Source organism: Eptatretus burgeri, chromosome 6 (genome assembly GCF_056783735.1).
Source record: "Eptatretus burgeri isolate ZD-2024b chromosome 6, Ebu_testis_v1, whole genome shotgun sequence".
Taxonomy (NCBI): Eukaryota; Metazoa; Chordata; class Myxini; order Myxiniformes; family Myxinidae; genus Eptatretus; species Eptatretus burgeri.
The window spans coordinates 42,368,835-42,392,304 of record NC_140966.1 but is presented as its reverse complement, the minus strand read 5'-3'; the positions used below and the strand labels follow the sequence as shown (position 1 = coordinate 42,392,304).

The 23,470-nt window shown below is 42.5% G+C and overlaps 1 protein-coding gene across 6 annotated transcripts in view; it reads left to right on the top strand.

The window, feature by feature from the left end:
* The window catches only part of LOC147024639 (luc7-like protein 3), a 108,051-nt gene that overhangs the window by 20,401 nt on the left and 64,180 nt on the right, over positions 1-23,470 (top strand). For 5 of the 6 annotated variants that reach the window (XR_015059114.1, XR_015059115.1, XM_085884715.1 and 2 more), the window contains exon 3: positions 1,912-1,951. Coding sequence is in view for 3 of the 6 variants with exons in the window: in XM_085884715.1 (XP_085740841.1) it covers positions 1,912-1,951 (40 nt within the window). In the remaining 3 variants the exon portion in view is untranslated. Of the gene's footprint in view, positions 1-1,911; positions 1,952-6,549; positions 6,667-23,470 lie in introns of all 6 variants that reach the window. The other variant, XM_085884717.1, reaches the window with a different exon arrangement.

Sequence of the window (23,470 nt, the reverse complement as noted above, 5' to 3'; positions counted from 1 at the left end):
GCCTCCCTCTTCCATGAACCTCGATCTTGAAAAGAAAAAAATATAATTTAGTTCAGGTTGTTGTTGTGTCTCTCAAATTTACCCTGGAATTGCATTTGGTTTACCTGACATGGGAATACCCACCTTGTCAATCCTTCGATCACCAATCCCATGAATACAATCTTTATCTTATTATCTTGCCAAAACGAAGTTTTTGCAAGATATGTTAGTCAGCTTGTATGTTTTTTATTTTTATGTTTGTTTGTCTGTAATCACGTATAAAAAATTCTGCAGAGCACAGTTATCATTGGAAATTTTTGTAACTTCGCATATCAGAGGCCTATAGAGGTCCCTTTCAGCATATAAAATTTTGAAGGTGAAGGTCAAAGGTCAAGGTCACTTTGGCGCAAATCAGGGGAGTCGACGAAACCCTTATTTTTTGAGTAATTTTGATCGGATCGTCTTCAAACTTCATGGGAATATAGTTCATGGTCTGGCGCTTAGCTGATTATTTTTTGGTGGCGATTGGCCTTGACCTTCATATGTTTTTTTTTTTTTGGTCTGTAATCACGTATAAATCACTCTGCAGAGCACAGTTATCATTGGAAATTTTTGTAACTTCGCATATCAGAGGCCTATAGAGGTCCCTTTCAGCGCATACAATTTTGAAGGTCAAGGTCAAAGGTCAAGGTCACTTTGTCGCAAATCAGGGGAGTCGACGAAACCCTTATTTTTGAGTAATTTTGATCGGATCGTCTTCAAACTTCATGGGAATATAGTTCATGGTCTGGCGCTCAGCTGATTAATTTTTGGTGGCGATTGGCCTTGACCTTTATGGTTAGCGCCTCAGGTCAAACATATTTGACCCCATGGTCAAATTTTCAAGTTTTAGGAACCATATCGTGTAGTACCTCAAATTGAACACCTCGATGAGTGCTTTCTAGATATGTCAAGCTTGAGACATTATGACGTCATTTGGTGATGTTATGAGGCAAAAGCATATTTTTTCATGGTTACTCTGTAGAATGATTCTCATCGGAATCTCTCGTACGCAGATATTCCTCAAGGAGTCGCTCCTGTTGGATAGCAGCTCTGTTCACCTCAGTGTGACCTTAAAGAAGTCACACATGGTCACCTTATGGCAAGATACGGGTCACCCTGCGGGTGACATTGGTTTATTTTCATTTTTGTTCTGATGTAATAGCAAATCGTTTTGTTGACTGCTGATCAAAGCTTCCAATATTGTTGTCACCTTCGCAATGCTGGTTAAAGTAACTGGATTCTTGCAAACTCTGAAAAGCAGCAATTGTGGGTTTCTTTTAACCCAGGTGCAACTTCCCTGTGTATTAAGACCAGGTGGCTGTTCCACTTGCAGTGCAGGTGTATGCTAAGCTAATTGGGAACAGTTTGAGAAGCCTTTATTCATTCCAACTGAATGCAAGTGGTACGACTGCTTATTTGTCATGTTTTGTAGTGGTTCAGTTGGGGGAATGGGGGGAGGGGAGGAGGGGGATGAAAAGTTATGAAAATTGTGCTCTCAAATTTGATACATTTGGAATTCTATATACTACAAGTTTTATAATAGGGACTCTATCAGAAACTTTTCTTGTGGTGATACCCCAACCTCACCCCCAACCCCCCCCCTACATTCTGCTTCTACCCCTTCCTCTGATTATGGTTGTCATATCAAAATGTTGAGGCCACTTGACGTAAACTGATGACTGTGTGTAGTTGCTCTTCTTAGTCTTGATAATTGAGATCCAAACACAACTGTTTACTTGCCACACTTGTCTTCACTGTTACAACACTTGCACGATTTATTTGATACAGGTATCTTGATTTATGAGCAAATTCAATTTGATTTATTTCCTTCCATTCAATAACTGGCTGCTCCATTATTCTCTCACTGGGACTCCTTGTTTGTGATTGCAGGCCCTTGTACCAAAGTGCATGATGAAAAGCTGAAGAAGCAGTTAAGTATTCACATGCTCAATGCTTGTTTTTAATCCTGCGAATTATATGGTAAATGTTGTGGTAATCATTTTTATTATTTTGCAATGCCAGTGTTTGAAATGCAACTTCATGCATGGTCAAGGTCCCTTGCTTTATTTTGACATTTCATAAGTATATCATGTATGACTAGAGGGTTCAGAGAACACCCTGCCCTGCACAGTCTTGTGAAGAAAGGGCATGGGAAGGGTCCTTTAAACTCTTGCTTATTACATTTCCCAGCATGATATTTCCTACCTGCTGCAATTTGTCTGAGACTGCAAGCAGCAAATTTCATTGGTCGAAAAGACGTAAAATGCTGTAATATTTTGTCCAAGTACTGCTCTCTGGAAGGATTTTTAAAATGCCGAAAAGGCAATTTGTATTACTCGAAGCACCCGCTCCCTACAGGAGCCGTCAAGGGGGTCATGTTATTATATTTATGCCTATTTTACTCCAAGGGGTCCCAGGGTTACACACCAAAAATGGTTGCGATTGGTTCAGCTGTTTTTGCGGTACCTGGGAACAGACAGACGGACAGACGGTGAATAATAGTAAAATTATATTAAGGTTACTTATAGTACAGTGCGCTTTAGTGTATAATTTAATTGAAATAAAATAAAGGTTTTAATTGTTATCGGGGGTTTGTGGGGGGGGGGGGGTAACTTTTTCAGAAGTTTATCGCCGTTGATGCAGTGTTTCTTTTTGTTTTGTTTTTTACCCAACCCTATGTAACATGTTACGTTAGTTATTCATGCCTGTTGTTTGTGTCCTTTTTAACGTCCTTAAAAACAACAAGTTTCCTGTTTGGAATGATTTTCAATTTTGTTTGACTGCAAGACAGGCAGACAAATACCTCACTCCTCTCTGCGCGTGTGTGATCAGGACGAGCTTCCATACAATTTACCAAAGTACTATACTGCTAAACTGAAGGCTTATGTTCCGATTCCTGCTCTGATTCGTGTTCTAGTGTTCAAAATGTAAAATGTAGTTAAAATTGAGTAGTTCCTCCATCATAGACATCTACAGACAGACAGAGTGAACCAATTGCTTAACCCAGCTTTTTGTTTCGTATGTGCAGGATGAAATTTTTTTGATTACACTGATGACCATTCTTTAACCTTGTCTCTGTAAAATATTGATAACTTCAGCTGTTGTGTTCTACATTCCTATACTGATGCATTGCATCAATGCATGTGGAGGCAAGTACCATGAAGTAGCTTGCATTCTCCACGTGGAAGGCAAGCCAATTTATGGGAACCTAATGGTCCCTTTTGCATAGGCGCAAACGGTGTGTGTCGGTTCTTAAACGGCCACAGCCCAACATCGAGCTTCCCTGAGGACATTGAGGCAGCTAAGAACGTCTATCGCTGGTTGATCTTCCTTTACTGTCCCTTCTCTCCTGAAGGAATTTGTTACGCTGAACACTTGTGATGAAGAAGTTGAATGTCTGAATCTTTTTTTTCTTCTTTCTTTTTTTTGTTTTTTTCTATGCGTAATCAAGGCTTCTGGAAGAGCTTGAACACAGAACGGACCAGGACACAACAAAACAGCGGGTAATGGCGAGCGGTAGGGGAGAACACAAGGGGTGGACTAGATGAACACATAAGCAAGATTTTGGGAGGGGTGGGGGTGGTTTCATGGCTGTAGAAAAGATCAAGGTTTTGGATGGGGAATGAATTGAGATTGTGTTGAACAGCTGTCTCTTGAAGACCTGGAGGGAAGAATGAGATTGAAGAGAGTGTGGAAGTTGGTTCCACAGGTGAGAAAAAAGATGAACAAATGAGTGGAGGTGAGCAGTGGTTCGGGATTTTGGCAGTTGCACTCGGGGGGGCGGGGGGGGTGGTTGCTGGTAGACCGCAACCATCCTGTAGATACCTGAGGGGGACAAAGCATGGAGAGGGCAGAGAGTGCAAGACCAGAAAGGAGGTGAAAGAAGACAGACCACCAACCTTTCGGCGATGAAGTAATAGGCCATAGATCGGCTTCATTGTGAGGGATTTCAATTATCTTGAAGGCCTTGGTTTCCATGGCATTAAGCAAAGCAAGGTGTGAGGCATGGGAGCCAGCCCAGAGGGGAGAGCAGTATTCCATCCAGCTGTGGATGAAAGCCTTGTAGGTATATGCGAAATGAGGTGTGCCAAGGATGCCCAGTCAGCGTCTGGCTTTGGGGGCCAACGTTGAAATGTGTCCTGCCCAAGAAAGATCATGGCTGAGGATGAGATCCAAGAGTTTGAGTGACAAAACTTATTTGAGAGGGTTTTTGAGAAAGTAGATGGCAGGGTTTGTGGTACAGTCCTTTCGGAGAGGGAGAACGAGTGTGTGGAATTTCTTGGGATTAAAAAACATATCCCACGTGTTTTACCAGTTTGTGATTTTTGTCGAGGTTATGAGAGGGAAGAGGCTGCTGCCTGACTGTTAGAACCATGAGATGTGTCACGACAGAGAGTGGAGTCATCAGCAAAGAGATATTAAAGAGGACTTTCCAGAGTGTCAATGGGATGATTGATGAAGATTAAAAGTAAGATTGGGGGGGGGGACTAGAACACAGTATTGGGGACACTCCAGCCTTGACAGAGAGAGGAGATGAAAGGGTTCCGTTGAGAGCCACACGTTGGCTATGAGAGTGGAGGAAGTCAGCATTTCAAGAGTGGAATTGGCCTTTGATTCCATAGGTACAGTTTGGAGACCAGAGCAGGATTCCAGACTGTATCAAAGGCTCAAAATATGTCCAGAGAGATGGCCCTCTGTGACCAGGTCTGCATCCAAAGTGATGATCTGAGATGAGGTCGTTGGAGAAAACGAATGATTTTATGTCAACTGCGATGATGGATTCCATGATCGTGATGATGATTGGAGGTAAGCTCCTCCTCCTCCTCCTCCTCCTTCTTCGTATGCAGCACAAGGCTGCAAGTAGCATCATTGGTTGAGGGTGCGACTATGCTGCTGATGCAATGCCCCTATCACCAGTACACGAGTACTCATTTCGCTGACCTCGGAAGGGTGATAGGCTGAGTCAACCCCACCTTAATTCAATGGCCGACAGGGGCTCAAACTCAGGACCCTGAGATCCCAAGCCAGCCACCCTAACCACTGTGCCATCTTTTCTATTGTTTGGTATTTTCTACAAGCTGTGTAATGTCCCTTCTTTTCTATAGCTTGCCACATGGCACATACCATATAAAGGGGTCTTCTCTATGTCCTTATGTCTGGTGTTGGCTTAATGGTCAGAGTGGTGGGCTTGGGATTTTATGGTCCTGAGTTCAAATCCCGCTCAGCTGTTGAATTAATACCAGGTGGGGTTAACTCGGCCTGTCATCCTTCCGAGGTCAGCAAAATGAGTGCCAGCATGCTGGTACACTGTGTCGGAGTGGCGACCCATCCAGGATTGTGCCCAGTAGCCAAGGAGACTGCTTAAGCAGAACCAACGCTCTGCACAGAGCATGGTCCCAATCTCCTCCTCCTTCTCCTCTATGTCCTTGGCATTTTCCCCAAGAATCCTCTTTAAATTTCAAGTCAATTGGATGAAAATTGACAACTTTAGAAATTCGGTTTATGGTGACCTTTTGGCCTATGTTGACCTCAAAAATACTTGGTGGTTGAATTTAGTTACCCGATTCGCAAATCCTGTTCAGATTTCAAGTCAATTGGATGAAAATTGAGGACTTCATAAAAAATATTGCCTGTATTGACCTTTTAGCTTGCGTTGACATCAAAAATAATTGGTGGTTGAATTCAGCGACCAGATATGATAATCCTGTGCAAATGTATAGTCAATCAGGTGAAAATTGAGGATTTTAGAAAATTGGCCTGTGTTGACCTCAAAAGAGTGACCGCTATATCACTTGGTCATGTAATATGTGGTGACGTTTCAATTTCCTCCACTGAACTGTTTTCGATCTTAACAAACAAAATGGAGACACGTACGACATACTTGCGTACGCTACCGATCGCTTAACCCTGCTTTTCGCTTCGCGAGCGCATGGTAATGAGTATGTACAATTGTAGACGATGGATTTGTTGCATGCACAAATAAATTGATTGGTTAATGATAGATAGTGCTGCCCTCTGATAGAAACCAAGCAGAATTGCATGATGTTTTTGATGTGGATGATGTGGATGATAGTTGAATGAGCAAAAAAAAAACAAAAAAGCAAAAAATATGGTACTTAGGTGGAATTTGTTTCGACTGCCATTAATTAGACGTTAGACTTATTATCCGATGTTTATTCCAAGTTTCAGCTCGCTTCAATGAATAGCCTTTGAGATATGAACGCCAACACATATTGGGTGGACGGACGGACGGACGGACAGACTGACAGACACCAACGTGAATTTTGAGCGTTTTCGTTAAAAACTCAAGAATGCAGAAACAGGTGTTGCTGAAATTTGGAACATATTCCCTCGACGTACAAAGGATTTACTCCTGAAATTTGCAGCAGATTTCATCCAGTCAAATTGGAGAAACGAGTTTGCAGTCCCTGTGTTAAAGTTGCATACAGAGAAACCATCCCATTTTGAGGGAGGGATGCTTTGCCCCTCCCTTGATTCATTTTTATTTATTTAATTTTTTGTCTCCAGGTATTTCTTCTCCTTTTCTCAGATGTTCACCTACTTTCATCTTGGAAGAGCAGTTGTCAACAGAGCACCCCCATCAACAAGAAAGCTGCCAATACTCATCTCCTCAACTATAGACTGGTCAGCCATCTCCCCATCATAAGCAAAGTGATGGAATCTATCATTGCTCTACACCTCAACACATTTGTTCGCCAACTTTCTAATCTCTGTTCTTCAGTTTGATTTCTGCCCTGGCTAATCCACCTTGAACATGTTGTTTCTTTAACTTAGCAATGGGATTGATGCTCTAAATCTCAAGCAAGAGGTCAGGGCCATTTCTCCAGATGTATTGCACCTGTGATCCTGTCTGGCACACAGTCTTGCTTTCAAAGGTGGCAGACAATTGTATTCAGGGTGCTCTCCTTAAATGGCTGTCTAATTTTTCACAATGAACATGTCACTCTGGATGGTGTTCTGTCTTGTGCTCTACCTCTTGATGCTCGCATGCTACAGCGCAGTGCTTTAGGACTATTCTTATTTTTGGTTAACATCAAAGATCTCTCTGCTTCCAAAGAAAATACTCTATCATTTTGTTAATTATTCCACTGATGCAAAACTTCGCACAGCATACCACATCTTCCTTGGAGTAGTAAACCCCCAACCTTTGGGTAGAATTTGGTGGGAATGAAGTGGGGGCTGGTGGGGGGTGGGGGGGGGTAGTTTCTGGACAGCTACTTTAAACATGTCTTACAAAACAGGAAAAGCCCATGTCATCGATAATTATTGGTCGCTGAGCCCCCAGTTTACTTGTTTGACCAATTCTGGAGGAGATGTAGTTTCAAGCTCCTGTCAGCCACAACCTGACTGTGTGGACTCTTATCTCTAAACTGGCCTCGAAGGCAAACCATCGCCTTGCTATTCTCCACAGACCCAATCCATTGTGAGCCTTGCACAGCACATTACGTTTGTACAAGATCTTCATCCAAAGTAACAAGGAGTATGACTCCCCACTTGGGGCTGGAGCAGCTGCTTTCCATCTTGCTTTCCTCGAGGCAGTTGAGCCATCTGTCTTTTTGAATTGTTGACATCTCTTGACAAGAGGTTGAGTCCACCAATCTGCTTTTCACCTACTACTTCCATGTTTATGGACTCTGGTTTCTTATATTACTGTCTGTGTTTTTCCAGCAACCAATATCTGGTACCCTTACTAAGTCAAAGCTAGATGTTCACTTTCATTCCTTCATCCTACTTCTTTTTTTTCTTTTTTTTTTGTATTTTAAATCCTGTATATGTCTGATTTCTTCCCTCTAGTCTTTCTGGATTGTTGCCTATCAAACCCACTCCTGATCTCTTCTATTTACAGTGATGCCTCCTCCCTCCTCTCCTTTCTTCTGCTCCCTTCCTTGTATTGTAATGTTTGTGCATTTTGCTTTTTGTCTGCCTGTTCCTCTCCTTCACCTCTCTTTATTTTTTTTTTCATTTTTTGTTGATCAACTCCTCCATTTGATCTATATTTAACAACTTCAAAGCCAGCAATGACCTTTCATCTGAATCCATTTCGCCGTTGTTGCTCTTGCCACTGCTCCTAACAGTTTATGAACCTGTTTGAATTAATCCAAAAACAAACCTGCTGTGCTCCAAAGCGGTGGACTCCACAAACCAAGAAACTGTTTCGCGGGGAAAATGAATTGCAGCTCAGCAGTTTCAGCTCATTTTGCATTAATCTCACGTGCAAATTCATCACAGGATTTTTGTTTTCATCTCGTTATCCCCACACATTTTGAAGAAAAAAAAAAAAGAGGGGATATTGTTGTTTTGTCTGTCTGTGTCTGTCTGTCCGCAATGCTATCTCCTCCTAAATGGTTAGGCAGAAATTTACCAAATTTGGTAGTTATGGTCACCACATGGCACGAAGATGTAAGAGCAGAATATTTTTTGGCCCCACTTGCTCGGGCAGGGTCAAAAGCTGAAATGCCAAAAAATGCAATTACAGGCAGATCTTTAAACATTTTGCAATGAAAATTTGAATATTCATTCAACATTGGGGGGGACGTATGAAATATGTAAGGATTCTTTTGGATTTCACCTCTGGTTTATCTTCCAGGAGGTGAGGACTTGGTGGTTTGTTTTGTTAATTACGAAATCTAAAGATTTCGTAAGTATATTGATGACTTCCGTTTCTGTTTGTTACTTACGAAATCTAAAGATTTCGTAAGTATATTTATGCCTTCCGTTTCTGTTTGTTTGTTTGTTTGTTTGTTTGTTTGTTTGTTTGTTTGTAGGCACGATAACTCGAGAACGGAAGAAGCTACCAATGTCAAATTACACCACATGATTCAGAAGGGTGATGGCTAGCGCTGATTAGATTTTGGCCAAAATCGGTCAAAGGTCAAGGTTGCAGTGAGGTCAAACATCCAAATAAACCAATGTCACCCTGCTCTTGCCAAAAGGTGACCACGTGTGACTTCTTTAAGGTCACACTGAGGTGAACAGAGCTGCTATCCACCAGGAGCGACTCCTTGAGGAATATCTGCCTACGAGAGATTCCGATGAGAATCGTTCCACAGAGTAACCATGAAAAATATGTTTGCCTCATAACGTCACCAAATGACGTCATAATGTCTCAAGCTTGACATATCAAGAAAGCACTCATCGAGGTGTTCAATTTGAGGTACTACACGATATGGTTCCTAAAACTTGAAAATTTGACCTTGGGGTCAAATATGTTTGACCTCAGGTGCTAACCATGAAGATCAAGGCCAATCGCCACCAAAAACTAATCAGCTGAGCGCCAGACCATATACTACATTCCCATAAAGTTTGGAGACAATGAGATTAAAATTACTCAAAAAATAAGAGTTTCGTCGACTACCCTGATTTGCGACAGTGACCTTGATCTTTGACCTTGACCTTCAAAATTTTGTGCACTGAAAGGGACCTCTATAGGCCTCTGATATGCGAAGTTACAAAAATTTCCAATGATAACTGTGCTCTGCAGAATTTTTTATACGTGATTACAGACAAAAAAAAACCAAAACATACAAGCTGACTAACATATCTTGCAAAAACTTCGTTTTGGCAAGATAAAAATGATAACTCGACAATGGAAGAAGCTAACAATGTCAAATTACACCACATGATTTAGGAGGGTGGTGGCTTGCGCTGATTAGATTTTGGTCAAAATCGGTCAAAGGTCAAGGTCACAGTGAGGTCAAACATCCAAAACATTCGATTTTTGATGGTTTGCTACAGAATCATCATAGAAACTTCTGGTTTGCGTCACTACCTTCTCCAGAGACAGCTTTTATTAGACAAGGTCAGAGGTCAAGTTGACGATTTCGTCAGTACCAGTCTATGACTGCTTGTTACTTACGAAATCTAAAGATTTCGTAGGTATATTGATGCCTTCCGTTTCTGTTTGTTTGTTTGTTTGTTTGTAGGCACGATAACTCGATAACGGAAGAAGCTACCAATGTCAAATTACACCACATAATTCAGGAGGGTGATGGCTAGTGCTGATTAGATTTTGGTCAAAATCGGTTAAAGGTCAAGGTCACAGTGAGGTCAAACATAATTCCGTAAATTCACGTGGAGAAATGGAGTATTTTTGCTTCGCTCGACGTTATGAGTTCATTTAAACTTCGATTTTAATTTTGTCTTCGGTTTTTGCGATCGCTTAGGATGCTTAAAACTCGGTTGTCGAAATTCTGGTAAAAATCGGATGTTTTGGAGACGTTTTAAGATTGTATAAAAAATATTTCACTCGACGCGTCACAGGTCGTCACGTGATGCAGTGCGCTCGAGCAGACGCATCGTTGAGTTACGTTAAGGTATAATTGCGTGGAGAAATGGAGATTTTTGCTTCGGTCGACGTTACGATTTTTGATGGTTTGGTACAGAATCATTGTAGAAACTTCTGGTTTGCGTCGCTACCTTCTCCAGAGACAGCTTTTATTAGACAAGGTCAGAGGTCAAGTTGACGATTTCGTAAGTGCCAGTCTATGACTGCTTGTTTGTCTGTTTGTCACACGATTTTTGGCCACAATTTTCAAGCAATCGATTAGAAATTTTTTGTTTGTGTAGGTGACCGGCCAAGGACAGCAATGCTAAATTTTGGTGAAGATCTGAATCCGGATCCGGATTTGAGAATTTTCCAGGTGATTCTTCACTATTGAGTGATCGGGATAATAACGATATATAGCACAGTATCTGAAAAGGTTATGGATGGATTCACATGAAACATGGTGGACAGGTTGGGAGTGCCGCTAGGAAGAATTGATTCAATTTTGGTGAAGGTCTGAATCCAGATCTGGATAGAATAATTATTTATTTTTTATAGTGATTCTTTACCATTGAGAGATAGGGCCAAAAACGATATAGTACTGTGCAACATGATATTTCAAAAAATGTATTGGGTCCGATATGTTCTCGTGGATCAGGCATTGCATGGTGGAGGTATGCGTTCTACCGAGTGCCCTTCTAGTTCTCATTGTGCTTGTTTCAGCAACTGTCACTGCCTTTACTCTTTCACTTCCCATCATTTATTTACATTTTGTTAAACTTCCATTGAACAAGGAATATTCAGGTCAAATGAAATCTCTCACTTGCTTTTTTTTTATGGAGGCCCACTCATTTTTGTTTAGTTGTGATTACTGGTCGTGACCATTTCAAGTGCATAAATAGAGGCAGTGATTTATATATATATTTTTTCCCCATATCCAAGAAAACCAAAAATTCCTTTTCAAAAAATCAATTTCCATTCATGTCATCAATGGAAATGGAAGCATTTCTTTGTGCACTTGCTTTGGAAAATAAAAATAATAAATTCGTCAAGTCTCCGCGCCTAAAATCCTCCACAGCCCTGCTGGCTGGGTGGTGTATTTTATCATTCATCGTGATAAACAAAGAGAATAATACAATGAAAATATAATTATAGACAGCAGGTGGGGAAAAAAATGTGGAAACCAGATCCATAGGACTTGTCTCTTTAAAATAAACGAAATTGATATAGACAAGAAATGCGGTTTTGGAGTGGGGATGGGGGGATGGGGGGATGGGTGGGGGGGGCGGTGGGGAAAATTGATTGTACAATGGCAAGTAAAACCCCTTCCTACAGCAGGGTTGAGTAAACAATGCCACATGCACAGGTGAAATATTGCAAGTTGTAAACCCACCCTTGTGGAGGATGGGGAGGGGGTAATTGTTTTTGTTCCCATGACCGTGGGTATCCATGGCACGTATGCAAAATTTGGTGGAGATCGGCCAAGGCTTTTTCACGTCCGCAAGCAAACGAACACAAACAAACGTACATGCTGTATTTTTATACAATTAAAATACCAATGTTTGCTCACCCATAAAAGAATATGTGGCAGTACAATCCACTATATAAATGGCAGTCCTTCTGTCTGTCTGTCTGTCTGTCTGTCTTTTTTTTGTGACGAATAAGCTCCTAGACCAGTGAACCGATCTTGATGAAACTTTACACATATATAGAACTAACATTCAGCTCCAGGATGCGCTAAGTGGCTCTCCATAAAAATGAAAAAAATATATATTAAAAAAAATATATATATAAATAAAATTTCCATTAGAAAAAAAAAAAGGCTTTCGAATAGTGCGCCGGCATATTAATCATAACAAAAGGCTTCATGGTTAAAAACGCTAGGGTTTTTGAAATACAAAATGTTCATATTCGTTGACTTTTTAAACATACACATTCTCCTCCTGTTATTTGAATTCTCGAACTGCACGCGCACGGCAACAGCTAACTGCTGATAGATCTGCTCATGAAAGAGCCAGGCAAACCATAAAGGGGGTTAGGGAGACAATTGATAAAGGGAAGATAAATGATGTGAGTGAGTGAGGGCCAGCGGGCCTGTGTGTATGGAGCGAATGTGGTATGCATGGTGCGATGAGTGATTGGGGGGAGGAGTGATTCCCACCCAAGTGACCCCGGGGTCAGAGTAATGTGAGTTAGTGGGTTAGTCAAATTGACAAAAATGGAGGTCGCTTTGCTGTTGGTGCGAATGTGGGCTCGAAACCCGTTTGGAGGGGTGCAGGAGTCCTGTTGACGGGCTGGGAGCGTTGCTGCGAACGGTGAGTATTGCTTAGTGAGCACAAAATAGGGCAAATTTCCCGGGTATTCCCGGGTACCTCAGCTAGTACTGACATAAACACACCAAGGTGAAAGCCGAGGGGTTTTTTGGTCGAGTTTTGGCAATTATTTTTTGCATTCTCATCTGTATTTCGACGATTTTTCACTGTAAAGAATAAATAAATAAATCATAAAGTTTCACCAAACTTGCTTGCATGCCCATGTGATAAGACATTTTGTTTTCATTGACAGTCGTATTTTCAGGGAATATTTTCACCGGATTTTTAACAAAGTGTGGTGACTTTCAAATCAAATTTCACTTTGATTGGACTCTCTCGAGATTTTTTGACAATTTATTCAGTATTTAGTGCCAGCAATTGAGATCGAGATTCATAGCAACACTCCTCCAAAGCAGCTGTGATTGATGTGAGCGCAGCATTGGCTGTACTCACGCTCTGGGTAGAGATAATATCCCTGAATGTATCAAATTGCAGGTTTTGTTGGCTGCTCTTAGAGCACCCTTATTCTGGACATTTCCATCTGTCCGTCTGTCCGTGAAACTTTTGGTTAAGCCTTGGAGCTAAACCACTCAACCGATTCCAATGAAATTTGGTAGGTAGGACCAATATTTCTGGGAATTGTGTGCTTTCGAATATGGGACCCCGGGCCCGAGCAACGGCAAAGCAACGGCCCTTTAAAGTGGTCAAAAATCGGGGAAAAAAACGAAAAATCGAGGCTTACAGTCCTGTGCGCAATCTGTCTAGCTCCCTTCATGCCAATCTGGAGCCCTAACAAAAAATATTTGTAGGAGGAGATAGGTTTTGGGCGAGTACATGTCGAACATTTCAGAAACGGTTAATTGCGAATATCTCTAAAAGAAAGAGTCTGATTTTGATGAAACTTGGGTGAAATGTGTACAATGTGGCGAGCATGTACACAAAAATGAATGGTTGCTATGCACACCTCCGTTGCTTAGCAACAGCTAAAATACTTTATCGTACATCGTACACTTATTGTGGACTGTACAAAAAAATCAATACCTCCGAAACTGGACCTCCGAGGGACCCGTTTTTTTGTGCCCAAGGAGAATGTCTTACAGCATCATATAAAAAAATAAAATCTTTAGCGAATAGATAAATGGAATTACCAGGGCTGCCATTTGTTAGAGTCTCTTTGGAAACATGCCTGTGCATGTTTCCTTGTTTCACAAGGCGGGTTTCTGGGCGCAAACTAAGAGGGCTGTGATAATCATATTTATTGTGCTAAATTGATTGATAGCATGTACATGAATATCGGCTAGTCGCGTCGGCCAGCTTTCCATCTAGAGCGAGCATCCATGTCGCCTACCGGCTTGTTTGATTTTTTTTTTTTTGGTTTTAACTGCTTTTTGTAATTAACCTGTGGTAATTAAGTCTAGAGAATCTCACACACACAAAATCTCACAATATTGTATTTTATTTGAAGTTTGACAAAATGTTGACTTTCTGCAATTCACTTCATTCAATTGCCCCCCCCCCCCCCCCGTGTTTTAAGTTTTAAGATCCCCTCAGATTTTTCTGAAAAAAATTCTCAAAGCTACCTGAACATATATAAGGAAGGTTTGCCTAGTTATAGCTCAAAATTCCAAGTTGTGTCTGAGATATGGCCCTGCAAACACCCTAAAATGTTTTAACGGGGCTTTAAAACATTAGGAATCCAATGGAATAACTTTTATTATGATTTGACAACTCCTTCATTTGCAGGCTCGCTGCCGTGACACAAAAGATATCAAGACATTACGATCGTATGAGCTATCCCCGGTGCCTACATCGATGTTCAACGACTCGGGTGACATGAGAACGGGAAAGGCTAAGGCACAGTTGAAGAATCAACTACAAGTTGAGATGTCATCAAGAATCATATTACCCAAAGTCAAATGTAGGGTGCTAGATGGTTCAGCTGTCCTCTGGGTGATACACTGGCCAGAGAATGGGACAGTCCGCGACTTTGTTGTGAACTTCAAACAGTACATCCAACATAAACTTACTTCTAGCGATGTCTATCTCGTGTTCGACAGGTACCAGGATTTCAGTATCAAGAGTATGAACAGAAGCAAGCAGAGTACATCGACTTGCTCTCGATACACCTCTACTCCCACAGAAAGTTATCCTGACAGTGTCAGAAAATAAATCACAGCTGATGGAAATTATCTGTGAAGAGCTGACCAGAGACACTACCTTCCATCGAGACTACACAATGACCCACAAACTTGTCATCACTAGCAGTAATAACACACCTGTTGAAATAAGTTATGGGGGAGTGTTGATCCACCGGGAAGACATGTCTACATCTCATGAAGAGGCAGACTGCATCATTGTTCAACAAGCAGTAACAGTTGCGACTGAATGCCAAGTAGGCGTGTCAGTGATTGCAGATGACACCGACGTCTTCATCCTTCTGCTTCAGCACTGGTTTGAGCGACAGTTAACCAGTCACATGATCATGGAATCGCCGATTCATGGTAGAACCGTTATTGACATACAAGGTTCTGTTAAACAACAGCAGAGCATAGTAGATGGACTGTTGTTTATGCACGCCTTATCGGGTTGTGACACATGTGCATGCTATTTCGGTATTGGTAAAGTCACAGTACTGAAAGTACTGCGAGAAGGCTACTCCTTGTCACTTTTGGGTGACATTCATGCATTGTTACCAGATATAACAAGACAGGAATCCAAGTTTGTGGCCGCATGCTATGGACACAAGAACTGTAGCAGTATGTCTGAGGCAAGGAAGAAGTCATGGGCCACAAAGGTTGGAAAGGGCACCACAGCCATACCAAAGCTGAAGTCTCTACCTCCCACAACAGCAGCATTTCTGGAAAATGTCAAACGGGCGCACCTGCAGGCAGCTGTGTGGAAACACGCTTTGGATCTCGACCCTCCCTCACTTGATCCAACAGAACATGGATACGTCACGACAGTTCCAAGACTATGTTGCCTAAATCGATACATGAAGATGTGTCCCTTGCTCCACAAGAGATTCTGAAACTGATTCGCTGCTCTTGTGAAAGTGAAAGACCTTGCAAATCAGGAAGATGTGGATGTGTGAGCAGTAAACTACCGTGCAGTGTATTTTGCGGCTGTCATGCTGAGGACTGTCATAACGAACTGACTAAATGTGATGTGGCCTCTGACGCAGATGACGATGATGACAATTAGACATTAAAGGTATTAATGTCAACACAGACAAATGAGAGGAACATCATGTTGATTACTGTGAACAATGTCATGTACTATGAACCCTAATATCGCAGTAGTTAAAGGAGAAGAAATGTGAACGATTTCTTTATGTGCCGTGGCTTGCTCAGCATAGACACTACTAGAACATTATGACTTTTCAGTCACTTTATTCTAGATAATGGATATCTGAAATTAGTTTACTTTATGACCTGGTGTCTGTCAGCTTAAATATATTCTAACGTATACGTCAATGACAAACTACTAATATTATATTGAAGGTGTTCAATGACATTGTCACCATTTAGATCAATCAAGCATGTCATTCAAAAGTACAGCAAAATGTTAACAGATTGACAACGGCCATATTGGAATGTGCAAATGAAGCTAATATATTTAAATTGTGATATAAGATGTATTATATGGGACCTCTATTTTTTCAAAACACTAAAACAAATCATTTAAAATGTATCCAAAATTGTATCCAGAATGTGGTGAAGGGATTGAGAACAACTCTTGAATTTTCTACCACAGTTTGCCTATGTATGTGTCTTTAAGTGACAAAAATTTAAAAGAGCTGTGTAACTGTCAACATGGTGAACACTTGGGGTAAAACCAGGGTAAATTTCAGTGTCGTTGAGTCTGGAGCAAAGTTCAGACACCTATAGCACCCAAGATTTTGCTCCAAAAGGTTTCAGTTTTCATGTGTAAATGATCCAGTCACTAGATTATGTAAATCAGGCAACAAAATTCTTCATGATGAATAAACTGACTGTTGGCAGCAATTTGAAAACTCAAATTTTTTTTGACTGCATGTTACAAATCATTACTTTTGAGAGTACATATCTTAAAAAGTATTTTAAGAAGAACATTTTTGATGTCAGATTCTGAAAGCCTCACTAATAGGCACCATTTGTGTGAATTTTTAGAACTCTGTTTGTAAAACTGGAATTTAGAGCCCTCCAAAAATGCTTCAGATACAAATCTGCAACTCTCGACTGCCAGAATTGAAATACCCCGAGGGTGTTTGTAGGGCCATATCTCGGACACTACTTGGAATTTTGAGCAATAACTTGGCAAACCTTCCTCATATATGTTAAGGTAGCTTTGAGAATTTTTTCAGGAAAATCTGAGGGGGTCACCGCAGAATTTCATTTTTTTGGCTGATTTGACACGGAATGACCCACAGTACTTGATGGCATATTTTTTTTGCGATAACTTTATTTTGCAATCTCATCAAAGATGGCTGACTGGTAGACAGGCAGCCATTTTAGTTGTGCATAAATATATGGGCTAGTTCTTTAACTCCACGCATCAAAATTACTTCAACAGGGGCTATGACATTTTATGTATTTTTTTTCACTTGTTTTCATTTGTTTATATTTTCATTTATGGACACTTTTCAACAGTTCTTTGATTTTATTTATTTACTTATTTATTTATTTTTTCCCTGGTGTATTGAAGCCGATACACCAGGACCCCTCCCCCCACCCCCCCCCCCACGCAACTCAGCAGATTCAGTAGTCAGGATACAGATCGCATGGAATTTCAGCTTTTTACGTCACCCGGAAGGTTAGAATGAGATAATTTTTACGTCACTGTGCCATGTACAAATATATACAGTAATCCCCCGTTTCTCGCGGGGGTTACGTTCCAAGCCTCCCCGCGCTAAGTGAAAATCCGCGATGAATGGACGCCTCTCCAAAAAATCGATTCGTCTGGTCTGGTCGGTTTGGGTTTGAGGTGCCTGAGATCGACTAGTCTGGTCTGGTCGGTTTGGCAGTGATTGGGTTTGAGGTACCGGAGATTGACTTATCTGGTCTGGTCGGGTCGGTTTGGCAGTGATTGGGTTTGAGGTGCCGGATATCGACTAGTCTGGTCTGGTCGGTTTTGAGGTGCTGGTACAGCAGTGCTCGTCCAACGGCGGCAAACCTTTTTCCTTCCCGAAGCATATATCGAGCACCTGAACCTTCTCCTGGAGCGTCCCAGGACCTTCCTCTGGCGCTTCGGTTCCTTGCCAGAAGCCTAAGAAGGTGCAGGGCGTTTGGGCGGCATCGTGGGGCTTGGAGAAAAAAACGTAGAAAATATTCGAAGTTCACAAGCGAAACTTTGTCTCGTGCGTTGTGTGACTGGTCGAGCACCACGCGTTATAATTTATTGCTTAAATAATTTATATTTTATATATTATCTCCACGATGTACCGGGGGAATCCGCAGAAAAAAATTAGTTACGTTCCAAGGGAAAACCTGCGATGAACCGGGGGCGCGATAGGTGAACCGCGATAAAGCGGGGGTTGACTATATAATATGTATAAAGCTCATTCTCACACACTGACTGATAATTAAATGTTTGGTACCTTCCGGGTGATCTAGAAAGCGGAAATTTTGCGTGCGTGCGGACATCGAAGCCAACACACTGGGAAAAATTTTGGAACTGTTGGAGAGTGTCCGTAAATGAAAATATAAAGAACTGAAAAACAAATGAACAGAATAAATGCAGGTGAGCAACCCGAGACGATGGGGAAGCACGGTTCGTTGCTTACAATGTGTAAGCCTACCCCGGTAGTATCATTATATACATATACACATATACACATACATACAGTGCATACATAGACACATGCACTCCTCGCTCAATACCAAACTGGTTCATGCATTTTTTGCTTATGTACACAAAATCTAAAATATATATATATATATATATATATATATATATATATATATATATATATATATATATATATATATATATATATATATATATATATATATATATATATATATATAACCCTCAAATATTGCGGGGGTTGCGTTCCTGGAAAATTCCGCGATAATTTAAATCACAATAATGGAAACCGATGGGAAAGGTGGTAGAGGGGGTGGGATTTGGGTTCCTGGGCTTCGACAAAATAGAGGAAGATCGATGGCAGCCCCAAATAACCACATTGCCATTGAAATAAGGATGAATATATATATATATATATATATATATATATATATATATATACATATATATATACATATACATATATATATATATATATATATATATATATATATATATACATATACATATACATATACATATACATATACATATACATATACATATACATATACATATATATGTATATATATATGTATATATATATATATTGTTGCGGGCCGGGATCCGGTGGCGAGAACGACCATGAGGTGGAAAGTTACATCGTCTCCCACCAGACTCCCCGGAATTGTAGGCCATTGCTCCGGATAATTCCGTGAGCTGAACCGACCGTGGAATGCCAATACCTACACTGCGCAGCGTAGGGTCTTTTTGTCTAGAACCAATTTACCTAATTAACTACGCAGTGTCGTCTACCGGTAAACCACACCCTCGGCACGTCTTGCTCGAACCGGGTCACTCCACCGACTGCAGTAGAGTTCCAACTACCAACTCTGGTTCGGGTGCAGTCGAGCGGAACTGCCAAAGCCGTGCCGGCGAGGATGAGCAGATTAATGGGAACAAAGCCCCTGCTAAACTCGGATCTGGACCATGCTGCACCAATGAAAGAAAGGACGGAAACGAACTGAGAACATTTCTACAGTAATTTATACTGAACAAAAATATAAACGCACCAACCTAAATATCTAAGTCAAGATTGCCATTATGGGAAAATGGTCAAACCGATGATATGTTTGAGCAATGGTTCCTTTGTTTTGCTCAAGACAGATGTTCCCATTGAAATTGACCACTATGAGTGTGTGGACTCACACGTTGAGTAATTCTTCCCATGAGCACCATGGGGCTTGACAGAGTGATGGTCAGTGAGCGTGACCAGGACACAAACACTCCCTATAGCTTGCCCTATAAAAGGCCTCCCCAAAATGTGGACTGGTGCCAAATGTCAACATGCCACAGATGTCACAAATCTTTAGGGAGCGCGCCATTGGCATGCTGAATGCTGGGACGTCAGTACGGGCCGTTGCAGCACACTTCAATGTCCACCACTCCACCATTAGCCGCCTGAGAACGCACCTCAGAGAGACTGGAAGCACCGTGAACCGCCCACATGCCCGGCGACTACGTGTGACCACCGCCGGTCAGGATCGTCACATGAGGCTGCAACATCTCCGGGATCGACTCCGACCGGCCACGAGGACTGCCGATGAGACTGTCGGGCTGCATAACAGGCGCATTTCAGCCCAGACGGTGCGTAACCACTTGAGGGAGGCCAACCTCCGAGCCCACCGATCACACGGGGACTCAACCTCACTGCAGTCCGGCGTCAGACCCGACTGAACTGGGCCAATGTTCACTTGCGCTGGACCCTCGCACGATGGAGGAGAGTGCTGTTCACCGATGAGTCGCGGTTCCAGCTGTATCGGGCTGATGGCGGACTCCGCATCTGGCGTCGGGCTGGGGAGCGCTACACTGACGCCAATGTCCTTCGTCGGGTGTCACACGGTGGTGCCAGTGTTATGGTGTGGGCAGGCATATGCCATGGAGAGCGCACTCGGCTTCATTTCATTGAGGGCAACTTGAACGGGCAGCGGTACAGGGACGAGATACTCAGACCCATCGTCGTGCCGTTTGTGCGCCTTCACCATGTGACGTTTCAGCACGACAATGCTCGCCCCCATGTTGCCAGGATCTGCATGGACTTCCTCGATGAGGAGGACATTGATGTCCTCGACTGGCCTCCATATTCTCCCGACATGTCGCCCTTCGAGCACCTTTGGGACGTTCTTGATCGACGCATACGACAACGTTACGCAGTCCCAGAGAACGTCCGCCAGCTCCGTGTGGCTCTCCAGGAGGAATGGGAAAACATCCCTCAGGCCACCATCGATAATCTGGTGATGTCCATGCGCCGGAGATGCACCGCTCTGCGCGACGCCAACGGTGGACACACCCGCTACTGACTGTGTGAACTCTGACAGTGACACCTCGGTTGTGTCGGCTGTTGTAGTGCAAAGACTGTCGCCAGAATTCTCAAAGAACTCTTTGAAATTTAATGCTCAATTGTCATGGATTCTATAACCAAATTGTTGTGAAGATTTAGTATCAATGAGTTCGAGGTAAAATAGTAACAATCGCTTGGTGCGTTTATATTTTTGCGCTTGGTGCGTTTATATTTTTGTTCAGTATATTTGCAATAAAGAAGACACAGAGCAAGACTTATCGCAGAATATACTGGTGTGAATTTACAATGTTCAAATACACTTATATAGTTTCTACTTACAAGACGGGCCCACACACTCAGACGCACACTCAGATTATTTATTTAAAAAACCCTGCAGACAGAGAGGGAGAGATGAGCTGGGGGTCACAGTTCGTTTGGGTACCTGCCAGATGAAGGGAGGGGGTGCTACGTGGTCCGGCACCTGCTAATGGTCGTGTGGCTCGGCCCACAGTCACACGCGTGGGAGTCGTGCCCGTGGAGGAACCCGAGCGGAGCAGTCATAGTCCCAGGGCGGAGATCAGGGTTGCGGACGGGACCCAGGAAAACTCCAACGAACACCAGCCAAATGCAGAACTGCAGCTCAAAACCATACGACGCACACGAACCAACTCAACTCCTCCAAATAAACTTTTACTCTTGAGACTCCTTTCCACAGAACTACTCCTGCACTGAGGATGGTGTCGTTTATTTATGAACCTCCCCGAATGGGGCGGGGGCTCGGTGAAACGGACGTCACCGTCCGCCCTGATTGGACGGGGCTCCCATGAGTCCGCCCTTTTCTGGGCGGGACCTCGGCCAGGCACCGGCGAGGCTCGCCCACACCATGCATGTGGACTCGACAAGAAAGAATTGGAGCGCTTGGAGAAGCCGAATAGGAACTGTGGACTGGACGTTTTTGCCCCGTATGCTGTGGCCAGCGAGGTGAGGGTTGCAAGCGCTAGAAGGTACCGTGGTTGGTTGTTGGTTTTGTTTGTTGGATGATCGTTGGATGATCGTTGGAGGGTTGGTTGGAGGGTTGGTTGGCGGGTTCGTTGGATGGTCGTTGGATCATTTGTTGGATGGTTTGTTGGATGGAATAACCTCCCTAAAAGGACATTGCAACGCACACCTTTATTTCTCCCACTAGACAAAAGGAAGGGACCTATCTCACATGTACTTAAGGAAATAACTGACTCTTGGGACATCTGCGTTTCAATGCGTATGGTTTCCAGATCCGTCACAATATATGAGGCCCCGCGAGGAGGAGTGATGTAAGCAACATTTTTTAATGATATGATGATGATAGGCTTGGATGATAGGGTGAGGGTTAAAATATTGCTATATGGCATTAACTCCAAAATGGCCCATCTGTCCCTTGCATCACTCCTCCTCGTGGCACCTCATATATCTATAAAAAAAAAAAAAAAAAATATATATATATATATATATATATATATATATATATATATATATATATATATATATATATATATATATATACAGTGGGGAGAACAAGTATTTGATACACTGCCGATTTTGCAGGTTTTCCCACTTACAAAGCACGTCGAGGTCTGTAATTTTTATCATCGGTACACTTCAACTGTGAAAGACGGAATCTAAAACAAAAATCCTGAAAATCACATTGTATGATTATTAATTAATTAATTTGCATTTTATTGCATGAAATAAGTATTTGATCACTTCCCAACCAGTAAGAATTCTGGCTCTCACAGACCTGTTAGTTTTGTCTTTAAGAAGCCCTCCCATTCTCCACTCATTACCTGTATAAACTGCACCTGTTTAAACTCGTTATCTGCATAAAAGACAGCTGTCCACACTCAATCAATCAGACTCCAACCTCTCCACAATGGGCAAGACCAGAGAGCTGTCTCAGGACATCAGGGACAAAATTGTGGACTTGCACAAGCCTGGGATGGGCTACAGGACAATAGGCAAGCAGCTTGGTGAGAAGGCAACAACTGTTAGCGCAATTATTAGAAAATGGAAGAAGTTCAAGATAACAGTCAATCTCCCTCGGTCTGGGGCTGCATGCAAGATCTCACCTCGTGGAGCCTCAATGATCATGAGAAAGGTGAGGGATCAGCCCAGAACGACACGGCAGGGCCTGGTCAATGACCTGAAGAGAGCTAGGACCACAGTATCATAGAAAACCATAAGTAACACACTACGCCATCATGGATTAAAATCCTGCAGCGCACGCAAGGTCCCTCTGCTCAAACCAGCGCATGTCCAGGCCTGTCTGAAGTTTGCCAATGACCATCTGGATGATCCAGAGGAGGAATGGGAGAAGGTCATGTGGTCTGATGAGACCAAAATAGAGCTTTTTGGTTTGAACTCCACTCGCCGTGTTTGGAGGAAGAAGAAGGATGAGTACAACCCCAAGAACACCATCTCACCCATGAAGCATGGAGGTGGAAACATTCTTTGGGGATGCTGTTCTGCAAAGGGGACAGGACGACTGCACCGTGTTGAGGGGAGGATGGATGGGGCCATGTATCGCAAGATCTTGGCCAACAACCTCCTTCCCTCAACAAGAGCATTGAAGATGTTGCGTGGCTGGGTCTTCCAGCATGACAACGACCCGAAACACACAGCCAGGGCAACTAAGGAGTGGCACCGTAAGAAGCATCTCAAGGTCCTGGAGTGGCCTAGCCAGTCTCCAGACCTGAACCCAATATAAAATCTTTG